This window comes from Rhynchophorus ferrugineus, unplaced genomic scaffold (genome assembly GCF_030347505.1).
Source record: "Rhynchophorus ferrugineus isolate W39M unplaced genomic scaffold, kcgeb_rfMv2 rfM10, whole genome shotgun sequence".
Classification (NCBI taxonomy): domain Eukaryota; kingdom Metazoa; phylum Arthropoda; class Insecta; order Coleoptera; family Curculionidae; genus Rhynchophorus; species Rhynchophorus ferrugineus.
Genome location: NW_027472589.1, coordinates 864,782 through 878,453, shown reverse-complemented (window position 1 = coordinate 878,453; position 13,672 = coordinate 864,782). Strand labels below are relative to the sequence as shown.

Here is a 13,672-nt window from a genome sequence, read left to right as displayed (position 1 = left end):
AATAAATCAAAGAAATATATTACTATTAGTTGCAGGTTACTGACTTTGTATGAGAAACTAGAATTTACTTACCTCATTATTATTTTGACGAAAATAACTAACAACTAATACGAAAACTGTTTAATTCTAAGTTTATGCAAATAATAATATTTTTTATCTTGCATAGCTTAGTGTGCTATAAGTCTAATGGTAATATAAGTTCGAGTCTCTAATGCATAGGTACCATTGATATGAGAAGTTTCTAGCTGGAAAAGTTTTTCCCTTACCGAAATTGTGAACAAATCGGGACGCAGAGAAGGGTTTCTTCAATCAGCCTCCCCAGTCACCAACAAGAACCCGAGGGAGACACTTTGACGATAAAACACGATACATAGAGAATGAGAATCAGAATAAGAGAATTTGTCAAAGAATTAAAAAATTAAACAACTAATAACAGAACATTAGAATTATCAAAATAATTGTAGAACAGAATTATTAGAATTTTTTTATTTTATATAGCTTAGGGTGCTATAAGCCTAATGGTAATATAAGTTCGAGTCTCTAATGCATGGGTACCATCGATATGAGAAGTTTCTGGCTGGAAAAGTCTTTCCCTCACTGAAATTGTGAACAAATCGGGACTCAGAGAAGGGTTTCTTCAACCAGCCTCCCCAGCCACCAACAAGAACCCGAGGGCAAAACTTTGACGATAAAACGCGATACATAGAATATGAGAATCAGAATAAGAGAATTTATCAAAGAATTAAAAAATTAAAGAACTAATAATAGAACATTAGAATTATCAAAATAATTGTAGAACAGAATTATTAGAATTTTTTTATATAGCTAATATTTTATATAGCTTAGGGTGCTATAAGTCTAATGGTAATATAAGTTCGAGTTTCTAACGCATGGGTACCATCGATATGAGAAGTTGAAGATAATATAAGAGGAAGAACAGTAGAATTATTATATGTCGTGTGTATAATCATCATCAGTAAACCAAACAGGCGGTTTAGTAAGTCAGTTCTATCCAATTAATAATTCTTTTCACCATTACTTATCGATTTCACATCTTTCATTCCTTTTTTTATATACATTTTATTTTACACAATGGAGAAAGAAATCTAAATAACTCAACTCTAATGTATAAAAACTCTAATGTATTGCCTATCACATTTTTTAATCACGCTATTTAAAACAAATTCATAAATTTGTTTTAAAATCAGACATTATTTTCCTTCTCATTTTATTCTAGTCAAAAATATAGAATGCTGTCCGATACGTTCAAACATGTAACCGAGCCAGCTTACAAAAATCGCCCGGTTGTCAAATGTCTGCAAAATTCCTCAAAACAGTGATAATCATTACAGGTTATAAAACGTTGTTTTGGCGCTTTGCTGAATTTTTATACATTTAAAATCACTGCTTATTATTACTCGGATTAAAAATGCCGAAGCCATTAGATAGAGAAGGAGTCGGAAACAGATTGCGTCTCTAAACAGTTTCTTCGAACAGAAACGAGATAGTGGAGGCCCCTTCTTGTCAGTAAATTGCGCTAGAGAAGTAAGTATCGATACTGTTAAATATTAAGCTGCTGCAGTTTTTATTGGAAATATTTTTAGAGTGGTATAGTCGCAATAAATATTAATACGGGCACTGTGACTAAAATATCTCAAAAAATTAAAAACAATATAATCTTGGATTCGCCAAAATGAAACGTTCCTCATAAATAGCAAGATCACCTCTATCAAATATATGAAATGTATAAAAACAGTGAATAGTTTTTCCAATATAAATATAATTGATACAATTATTCCAAAGGAAACTGTTAGAAAGCATCAATCAAAGAAAACTTAGAGAAACTTCATATATTGTTAGGAAACATAGGATTTAAGTGGTGTAAAGATAGTTCTGTACTAAGTATATTTCTAAACAAAGCACCAACGGAATATTGCAGATAACAAATACGTTAATTTGTGCGTCAAGATTTAAAATGAATGTCGCAAAGAATATTAACAATTATAAAACAGCTTCATAGAATTTTAATTCCTTATTTGTTGGGGAATTGTTTGTTCCTTCATGGGACATAAGACAAAGTAGAAAGCAGTAGGTAATTGAAAGAAGGAAAATTAAAAATTAGTTGCAAGGATGAGATCGAAGAACGGAATTAATAAGCAAAGAAGGATGCAATTTTATTTAAAATTTAAATAATTTTAAAGAAATTATTCCTTTAATCAGCTTGGTGCCTTTATTATTTTTGCAATATATATTTTAGGTAACGAATATAGATAAAAGATACATATATATGAATACATTAATGAAGTATTGAAAACATGCAGCAGTTAAAAAGAAACTAACTAGATATTTTCCGTAGATGGAAAACATAAAACAAATAGAAGAAATTATGAATTGTTAACAGTAAATTTGTAAAGATCTTATAGTATTGATAAATGTTAAACTGTTAGCGATTAATGTAATTAGATATGTGAACTATGAACTTTGAATGAATTATTTTGATTGTTTACTTTATAGACCAAAGTGTTTAAAAATGTATAGTGTAATTTAATGATTGTAAATATATTCCTTATAATATTATATACATTTCTAAATTGTAAAAAATAAAATCGTGTTCTTTATTATTTTAATATACATGCTAAAGTTAACATATCAGGTTCAATATAGTTTTATTCATACATTCTTTGTTTTAATCTACAACTATGTATTACTTCATTTCCATTTCCATTATTTTTACAACATAAAAGAAAAGAAATATCATATATACTTGTATTTGATGTTCTAAAGTTGTTACACTTCTGAAAATAATCTTAGTTATGATACTTTGTTATAATATTCACTGGTGTAGTAATTTAAACTTATCAACACTTTGTTGATTATTGGAACTTAATGGAAATTAGATATAATTAGATGCAACTTAAAAAGGTTAGTGGGTGTTAGTTCTGGAGCCAGTTAGAACGTTTATTTATTTATTATCAAATATATTTCTGATCTTATATTGAAAATACTGTGAAAACAAGTTTTAGTATCATACCATTTTTATATTACTTATTTTGCTCTGTTATGAGATAAACATAATTAACTTAATAAATTAATGTTCATAAAATAATTCAATAATTACCTCAGGCTAGTCACTCTGAGCTAGACTTGGTGTCATTGTAAGGCGGCGGTTCCTCTTCGGCGATCAGGTTCAGCTTGACCACCTCCAGCGCGGAATCGTACTCGACCCCAACCCCCATATTGGGCACCTGTAACGAAAACGAACACGTAGAAAGGGGACGGAGAACTCCGACCGGCTGGAACGGACCTGGTGCGAACCCAGAAAGTAATTTATTCAGCGACGTCGGTGTTAATTTGGATTTCATACGCCACGGCACGTCCGCAGTTTCAATTTGAACCTTGCCTAGGCCGCCCGTGCGCTTGATAACTCAACGGGATAAGGGCGAAAATAATTACCGGGGGCGAGTGAAAAAAGTAACAAAAAGAACGCGAAACCCGCCGTTTTATACGGAACATCAACGTGCTATTTACCGTGCTAAATTATTCATATGGCGGACCGGAGTTTTTTTCTCGTTCTAAACGGATTTGGAACTTTAATTAATGTACGCGTAATCCGGGGTACATCGATGCGTCCCAACACAAATAAAACAATAATAAGCCGAAAAGCGACCAGGTTTTTTTTATTAATTAATCAAGCCGGGATGCATTATTTTTACCGGGTGCGTCGGATTCATTTAATTTCCAGTTTATTCCCTTAAAGAGTACACGTTATTTACCTGGTGTACCAGAGAGTCATTACCGTTTTATCGGAAAAAAACATTAAATAATTTTCAACGAAAAACATCTTCGAAACTGGCGAAGGGCTGTTCTGCACGCGCCAGTCCCATTGATGAGAAAAGTTGATAATCAGACGGGACAAGGTCTGGAGAGTACGGCGGGAATGATAATTTGTCCCAGCCTAGTGCTTTAAACCCTTTCTTGGCCGGTTTTGCGTTATAATATGGAGCGTTATCGTGCTGTGAAATCATTTCACCGTGACTTCAAGACCATTCTGGATGTTTTTCGGTCAATGTATGGTTGAAATTGATCATTTGCTGTGCAGCGATCACTACTAACCGTTTCACCAAGTTTCAACAGTTCGTAATACACCACGCCACTCTGGCCCCAACAAACACAGAGCGTTGTCTTACGACCAAAACGATTTGGCTTTGGAGTCGATCGACCGGCTTCGCCAGCTAATAACCAATAAAATAACCAACTCAACAAATAACCAGTCACTGCTCAGTACAAACATAACTTTCGCTCATATTTTTGAAGCATTTCACAGACGATTTTTCGATTTTCCATTAGCCTTTAATTAATGTCCCATCTTCCGATCTTTTGAAGTTACCCCATTGCTCATGAACGTCCACTGATCGTATCTTGAGTGACATTAAAGGCTTCTGCCACTTGTTTTTTAAGTTTGAGTTGGATGTCCATCCAATAATTCTGGCGGTGTCGCATCTTCAAACTCTCTCGATCTACCAAAACACTCTCTGTAATTGCATATCGAAATCACTACTGAATCTTTAAAACTACGCCTCATTATATACGCCTCTATATTTTTAATATTAGAATATGCTCACCACAAACCTCTTCCACCAAACGATGATTTTCTGTGGCTTTTTTCTTTTGATGAAACGACGTAATAGGGGCCACGAATGAAGGTTTTCAGGCACAAAGTTTTGACATTTTAAAAAAAATTATAAATCTAAAACGCTGTTATTTTGGCGAAACGTAACTTCACTAGTCTTGAGGTTAATTTTCAGTGGAATAAAACTTTGATACATATATAGTCACATCGTATACTTATGGCTAGTGAAATCTGTTATAAAAACTGGAAAGTAACTACAGACACACCTGGTATTGGCGCTATGCAGTTAAAACTTCGACGTATTCGGCTCTGCGCGTACTATGGAATTCCGTGCGATGTTTCTATTACGAAAATATTTCCTTATTTAATCCTCCATGTTTGTATATTGAAGTAAAAGTTCCGTAAAAGCTTTCTAAAGTAGTTTAAAACCAGCCATTGTTTCGAATGTTGAGGTATATTAGTTGGGAATGAAGTTAATTTGGTTTTATATAACAAAATAATAATCTAAGGTGGCATATTTATAAGAATGCTTATTCAATGGAGTTAGATCATAACGTACTTAAAAGGTAATGGTTCATAGAATATTTTATACATAAAGGCAAGTGTCATTCGTTGACTCAATCAAAAGTTATTGCGTTTTGAAAATGGAGATTCATGCCATTTCAATAAGAGAAAACCAATTGATCTTACTAATGTCTGAATACTAAGGGATTCAGTGAAAAATATCTTAATTGTAGCTACTTATTCATACGTCAAGACAGAGAGAAACTAATTGCTGATTAATTAAATAAACTAATAAAAACTCACAATAAAAAAAACATAAAATAAGAAAATACTAATATTGAAAAAAATCCAGGAGGACAGGAATTGTTGTATTGCACCGATATTGAAGGTTTTGTGGATGCTTTTAAGATGCAATACAATATAACAATTCAATTGAAAAGTCCCCGGCCTGATACATAGATGGCGCTACTAGAATTGCATCCATATGTTTTTTAGTTAGCCCTAACCCACAAAATGATTTTGAAACACCGTAAATTGAAATTGAATGAAATAGCAGATACTCTATCATATTTATCATATCATTCACGAATATTTGGGTATGAGAAAGCTCTGTGCAAAGTGGGGGCAAAGCGAGCTCACTTTTGATCAAAAACAACGACGTAAAAACCCGAGTTTTTGCGTCGATATGTGACAATAGATAAAACATGGCTCCATCATTTCACTCCGAAGTCCAATTGGCAGTCATCCGAGTGGACTGCACACGATGAACCCGCTCCAAAGCGCGGGAAAACGCAACAGTCGGCTGGCAAGATTATGGCTGCTGTATTTTGGGATTCACATGGAATAATCTTCATTGACTACCTTGAGAAAGGTAGGACCATCAACAGCGGCTGTTACATAGCGTTATTGGACCGTTTGAAGGACGAAAAAGTGCTGCTTCACCAAGACAATGCGCTGTGTCACAAGTCAATGAAAACGATTGCAAAAATCCATGAATTAGGCTTCGAATTGCCTCCTGATCCAACGGATCTCCAGACTGGGACCCCAGATCTGGGGAGATCCCAAATCTGGCCCCCAGAGACGATTTCCTGTTCTCGGATTTCAAAAGAATGCTCGCTGGGAAGAAATTTTCGTCGAATGAAGAGGTGATCGCCGAAACTGAGGCCTATTTTGAAGAAAAGGACAAATCGTACTACAAAAATGGTATCGAAAAGTTGGAGGGTCGCTATAATCAGTGTATCACCCTTGAAGGGAATTATGTTGCGTAAAAAGCTAATTTTGCCAAAAAATCTGTTTTACTATGGCATGGTACTCTATAAATTAATAAATTGATATTAATTGATATCGATAAATTGCCTGATGTATAGAATCAAATGAGAAATACTTGAAAATTATGCAGTGTTTTTTTTAAACGGTAACGACTTTCCGGTAAACCTCTTTAGTGCATGCTAGAACATATACTGGATAAAAAAATACGTATCGTTAATGGTTTGTAAATAAGATGATATTTTTGAACTACATATTTTATTTTAATGTAATAGCTAGTTTAGCACAGTTACCCCAATTATCAAAACATTTTTTATACTATGACAAAAAACGGAGTAATTTTTGGGATTAAATACACCCAAAAAATGTAAAGATACGTCATATAACCCAAACAGCTCTTGATAACGCAATAAATGTTCTTTAGTTATTGAAAATTATTAATTAAAATTAATAATAATTTAATTAATGTTAAATAAATAAATAAATAAAAGAAACAACAAACAAACTTACGATAATATTTTCCATCTCCACACTGTCCGTCTTCAGGGGTGGAGGCGTCAGCTTTTTCTCCTTCAGAGAGGGCGCCCGATGTATCTGCGAGGACAGCAGCGTTTCCTGTTGCGTCTCATTGTTCCCTGCAACCAAACAAAACGGCATCGTTACGCTGCAGGCCGAAAAAGCCATTGTCCATATTTCGCAGTCCATTATTTTCGTCCATTCAACCGCCTTTGTTGGTTGAGAGTTTATTAATTAACTCGAATTTGCATCCGGAGCCCCAAAGCTTTGATTGTGCTCGCTGGAAGAGCACGGTTTCCAGTCGTCCTGCTAGCCAGACGGGAACGTGATTCGCTCGGTAGCAATTACAGCGTTCGCAGCGAAATGGCGATGACGTACTCAGGTACAAAGGGCTGCGCCTGGCGCAGATTTGACGTGAGTGAATGCAGTTTGAAACTTTTCAATGGCCATTGTTGGAGCGTGTTGTTGTTGTTTTTTATTCGGTTTGAAACTAAACCTATTAGGAAGTTGCAAAGCAGGGATACCGTAGAGAGTTGGAGCTACATAGTGTTAGTCAGTCGTAACATCTTTTTTTTATTATTTAATTAATACATTGTTACTAGTCGTTTCCGTCTAACCTACCTATTTGTCTTTATGATAACTTAAATCTAGGTATATAACTAGGAGGACCCATCGGCCCTAACTCAGTCTCTGGTGAAATAATGTTTATACATGTCACTGCTGAATTTTTTAATATATGCACCTCACTACACAACACTACACAAGATCAGATGGTTTGATTCTTTTCAGTCTGTGTCCTGTTCTGGTGGTATCCAATCGTTGTAATATTTCAATATTCTCGTGAGAATGGAGTCTTTCCTCATACGCCCTTGCAATTCTCTTGATTTCTTAACTGACTGGGTATCTGAAGGTCTCGATGTAGGTAATCAGTCCTATCGTATTTGGGTGCACCCACAATACCTCTCAGGACTTTGTTCTGAAAAATTTGTATTTTGCTTATGTTACTCTTTACAGAACATCCCCATAATTGAACTCCGTATGTCCATATAGGTTTCAATATTTGCTTATATAATAGCAATTTATTATGTACTGAGAATTTTGATTTTCTTCCAATTAGCCAGTACATTTTCCTATATTTCAATTCCAGTTCTTTCCTTTTCTTCTTTATATGTTCCTCCCAGTAAAGTTTTGCATCGAGATTCATTCCGAGATATTTAACGTTGTTGATATATGGAAGGATAGTGTTATTTAATGTTATTGGTGCTTGTACGGTCTGTTTATAGGTGAACTGCACATGTACAGATTTACTTTCATTAATTTTTATTTCCCAAGCTTGTGTCCAATTATTTATATTGTCACTTGCCTGTTGTAATTTTCGTGAGGATTCTTCACTATTGTCTCCCACAGCTATAATCGCAATATCATCAGCAAATGTAGCCATCATGATATTTTCCATTTGTAGTATATTACAAGTGTAAAGTAGATAAGCATTGGTCCCAGTACACTTCCTTGTGGTACACCTGCTTTAGCTTCTTTTATTGTAGAGTAAGCTTCTTCTTGTTTGACTCTAAACATTCTGGTTGTAATGTATGATTTTAGTAGTTCGGTCTGTTGTTTTGGTAGCATTTTCTGTAGTTTATGAACAAGGCCTTCATGCCAAACCTTATCGGAGGCTTGTGCTACATCTAAGAATATAGCTGAGCATACTTTTTTACTTTCGTAGGCTTTTTCAATAACATCTGTTATTATGTGGACCTGGTTAATTGTGGAAAGCTTTTTAATAAACCCAAACTGGTGTGTTGGTATTAGGTTTTTTTCTCTCTATAGTCGTAATATCTGGATTTTAAAAAATAAGGCATTTGTTGTTTTATTAACATTGGTTTTTTTCACTCTAAATTAACTGCAATTCGTTAGTCTCGCTAAAACTCGAGAACGGTTGAATCGATATGACCAATTTAGGTTTTGAGATATTTGTGGAAGTCCAGGGAAGGTTTATATGATGCGAGAACATGGAACAATTGCAAGAAAAATAGTTAAACCAACAATTCTGTCCCGTACTTTCATTGTCATTGATCGACTGCCACATATTTATGGATGTGTTTAGAAATTAATTTTGTAACCAAAAATGTTAGATACTCATTAATTGGATACGCTATGACAAGTGACTACTAAACGTAGTTCCAAACTTTTCAATGGTTATAGTTCGAACGAGTACTTGGTTTTTTTGTTTGGTTTGAAACTAAACCTATTAAGAAGTGGCTAACGAAGCAGGAGTACCGTAGATAGTTTGGAGCTATATAGATTTAGTTAGTTATAATATTTGAAAGAAAGAAAGAAGAAAGAAGAAATGTCAGTTCGTTAGTCTCGCTAAAAGTCGAGAACGGCTGGACTTATTTGCCTAATTAGTTTAAAATATTTGTGTAAGTCCAGAAAAGGTGTACATGGTGCTAAAATATGGAATAATTGCAAGAATGATAATAGAAACAACAATTTTGTTCAATACAAAGTATCACTGTCACTTGTTGGTCGTCAAATATTTATTAGTGCATTCAGATATTATCAAACCGCGCTCAAAAAATATAATGTATTACATATTGAAGATATTAATGCTTTAACACGATTTATATTTCATACAAACTATACACTATTTCTAAATTTTTCAGTGCATCGAGTCGATTACGTGAAAATAGAGTTAAACATAATGATTGAAACAGTGACTGTTTAGTGGTCGAGAACTGTCTTTACTTTTGTTATTAATAACACCAAGAAGAAGACGACCTGGCACAGGTCGTCGAAGACAATCAAATGTGCGACGAGCTACTTCACATGCTAACTGCATGAGACGATCAACAAGAGACAGAAAATGATAATAGTCGTATTGGTATGTCACAATTGTGTTCGACAGTGACTGTAAATGAAGTGGATAGACTTAGAATTCAACGAGTTCGTACACATCAAACACAACCACAAGCACAGAAGACGCAATGCTACTATAATCCATAAACGAGCAGCATTCCACTACGATCCTGAAATAGATTATGGTGACGCGAAATTCACACTTACAATTCGGTAAATGACAATCATTTTTCAATAGTGTAAGGTTGTTGTCATGTCATTGAGCGATGAGTTTCTGTGACAAGAAAATATGAATTTAATCACCTCTTGGCCAACATTCAAAAATATAACAATGGTTTCGAAATTACGTTGTTACAAACGTGACTCAAAAATGACACAAAAGTTCTTTGCTAACGTCTTTTCGTTAAATAAAATAATATTTTCAAGTAAAATATAAGATAGTAAATGCCTACCATATGCTTCATTACCATTGCAAGTCCTTTCTGATCTCCAGTTGGTGAAGCGACTGTTAGATGGCACCCTCACTATAGAGGCGTCGAAACAGGGCAGCACTTGCTTGAACTCCTTGCGGAAGTTCTCGTTGAGCCAGGCGTAGAGGAAGGGATTGTAGCAGGTCGAGGACATGGCCATTTGATGAACTGCAACCGACACCAGCATTCTGAACCCACGTTCTTCAACTTACCCATCGTTAATACCTAAGAAAAAGCTGAGGAAGTAGTATTCCCACGATATCATGTCCTTGTTGAAGTCGTTGATGATGTTGATGACGTTCAGGGGAAGCCAGGATAGTAGGAAGACCGCCACCATAGCTATGAGCATGCGGTTGGTTCTCTTCTTCCTCTCCCTGTCTGCTTCCTCCTTACGACTGTTCTTAGATCCCGGCTTAGTTCTATGTATACATCATAAATTTATGTCAATTGATACTTTCTATGAAGAAATGAACGGAGGGTTACCTAGCGCGATCATTTAACTTGATGGAGACACAGATATAACAGTAGGCCATGATCAGAAAAGGGATGAGGAACTGAAGAGCGGCGGTTATGACACCAAATGCAGCACGCCATTGTTCCACGGGCCAATCCTCCTCGCAGTAGTGCCTGGTGAAGTTATGGGGGTCCTGTACGTGCTTCATGTAGATGCCGTAGGGGCTGGTGACCAGGATGGCGAAGATCCAGATGATGATGATGATGGCCACGCATGTCGAGAGTTTCATACGTGGGTGGAAAGGATATATTATCACAAAATATCTGAAAGTAATAAAAATGGATATTGAGGAAAAATATTTGGTTGCTACTAGTATTAAATTATATTCCCTCATTTATAAATAAATATCGTGTATATGTTAGGTGTTCATATTATTTTGTCCATCTCCTGTATATCACGGATTACTGTTTGATTTTTTGATGAAAAGGGTGATCTTTATAAAAACTTTAATAACGTCTTTAATAATTACTGTCACTTAAACTCTGTATTTGTGGTAGTGCTTTTGGAAATTTACGGTATTTGCGTATGATTTTCTTTGAAAAATTTAAAATCATTTATGGGGTTATGCTAACAACTAATGTATATAAAATATATTTGTAGTGAAATTAGAGATAGAGGCAATCATAAATAGGATTTTAAATTAGATTAATGTAATTAGATAACATTTTTCATAAATAATCAGAAGTTAAAAGTGTTTCAAGTGCAGTTTCAATAATGTTACGGAAAAGAAACTCCTAAACTAAATTTCTTTGCCCGGATAAAAATGTTAAGTCATGTTTGTATTTTGATGAGCGATACCTAAGATGCCGCTTCGTCATATCTCATTTGTCGGTTTTGGTTTCAACCATTTAAAGTGGTAATTAATTTGAATGGTAAGAAATGATCTGATAAGCCAAAAAAAAGGTTGAAAATGTAGAATTGCAGGACTTATTGTACGAAAACCCAGCAGAAATGATGAGAGATTTCCGAGAGTCTAGCACTTGATAAATCAACTATCTCCAGACTTTTGCAAGCGATAGGAAAGACACAAGAGAAGGGAAAATCACTACTAAACCAACTACTTGAAAATTCCATTCAGAACTGTTTAAACATTGAGGTTTCATTATATAACAGGCACTAAAAGAAGAGTTTTCTGCAGTATATTATGACTGGCTATAGCAATAAGAAGAATATCAAGCGCAAAAAGTTTAATAAAAACGGGATATCGCCATTTCTCACCAGAGAGATGTGAAAAAATTGTAGAGAATGTTAAGAAAAAATTATTAATAAAAATTTATTAATATAAATTATAGTTGTGCTTAAACTAAATCTAAAACTAAACTTGCTAAAACTAGTATTGACTGATAGGACGTAAATCGAAATTATCCTTAGATAATAAGGTTTTAGTATATAAATCAACTCGTAGGCCCATTTGGAGCTATGGTATTGCACTGTGGGGTACTACTAGCATATCTAACATAGTAATCATCAGAACTTCTAGAATGAATAAACTGTTGCGAGCCAGTATCGATGCCCTATATTACGTTTCCAACAAACCGATTCAGCGCAATATCTCCTTGGAACCCATAACGAATGTGATCCAAATTGTTAGTGCAAAGTACTCTGAAAAGATGCACTGGCAGTCATCCCAATTCACTAACCAAACAGTTATATAGGTGTGATGGCAGTGACGTTGCGTATGCTTAAACGCATACTACTATTCGAACTGAATAGTAGACATAGAGTGAGATATAATAATCTTTAGAATAGGTTAGAATAGTATATAGAATAACATTTAGATTATCAGTTTGTACAATAAATCAGTAAGTGATTTATTGCGATCGATATATGTCGAAGTGATCTTCTATATATTAGTATAGTTATATTGTATAACAGAAGTCATAAAAAATACCTATTGCCCACGGGCAGACTCCTGCAGTTCTAAGAGATTAATATATACATATATATATATATATATATATATATATATATATATATATATATATATATATATATATATTGTACCATATGTTTCTCAATTAATGTCTTGTTAAAGTGAAAACATTGATTAGAATAGATGCAAGTAATTAAGATCTGTTTTATTTTCGATAAAAAAAACCTAATAAGTACTTGAACGTACCTGTCTATAGCAATTGACATTAATGTAAGCGTTGAAATATAGACACTGGTGCCTTGAGCAAAGGGTACCATGTGGCAAATCAAGTTGCCGAAGACCCACTTGCCCAAGAACGTGTAGAGAGGAGTAAACGGTACCGCCAGCACACACAAGAGTATATCGGATAGGGCCAGGTTAGTGATAAACAAGTTGGTAACAGTCCGCATGGCCTTGTTGCGAAACACCACGAAGCACACGAGCACGTTACCGCATAGTCCCACCACGAAGATAGTGGTGTACGCCACCAGGAACAGAACTTGCACTCCCTTCTTGTCGATTATGTCCAGCTTGTGAACGGTGGTCACGTTGATGGCGTCGACCACGGGCATCTCGACGGATTGTATTCGGTTCTTGTCGCACTAGTGATCGCGCACTTCTATTTCGAACATCTCCGTAGGTAATTCTGCATCAGCTCAAGAAACTATACCAGTACCGGCAGCGGTGACGGTTTGTAAATCGATCTGGTACCGCTGTTATGGTTCATCTTCGCACGGTCTTGACAAAATTAGCACCTGTAACAAACCAATAAAGTCTTAGTGGTGGTATACTAATGACAACGTATATAAAAACGGTCTAAAATCGCCTTCAAAAAATCACACAATAAAAATTCGTCGAAAATTTTGCGCGTTTCTTCTAAATACAATCCTCTAAAATAGTATTTAAAAAATATTAATAAGCTTTTTTGAAGTACTAAAAATATATCAGAATGCAGAAAAAGTTATCTCGATTTTTCCTAGTAGATTGTAAGTCTCAAACCAGGG

General features: G+C 34.9%; 1 protein-coding gene across 4 annotated transcripts in view; it reads right to left on the bottom strand.

Moving 5' to 3' along the window:
• LOC143203574 (prolactin-releasing peptide receptor) overlaps positions 1-13,672 on the bottom strand; it is a 122,889-nt gene that overhangs the window by 13,484 nt on the left and 95,733 nt on the right. For 3 of the 4 annotated variants that reach the window (XM_076415781.1, XM_076415779.1, XM_076415782.1), the window contains exons 3-8: positions 12,876-13,423; positions 10,726-11,019; positions 10,468-10,661; positions 10,225-10,410; positions 6,911-7,035; positions 3,119-3,245 (exon numbers count right to left, since the gene is read on the bottom strand). In XM_076415781.1, coding sequence (XP_076271896.1) covers positions 3,129-3,245; positions 6,911-7,035; positions 10,225-10,410; positions 10,468-10,661; positions 10,726-11,019; positions 12,876-13,240 — 1,281 coding nt within the window. In that variant the 5' untranslated portion in view covers positions 13,241-13,423 and the 3' untranslated portion in view covers positions 3,119-3,128. The remainder of the gene's footprint in view (positions 1-3,118; positions 3,246-6,910; positions 7,036-10,224; positions 10,411-10,467; positions 10,662-10,725; positions 11,020-12,875; positions 13,424-13,672) is intronic. The other variant, XM_076415783.1, reaches the window with a different exon arrangement.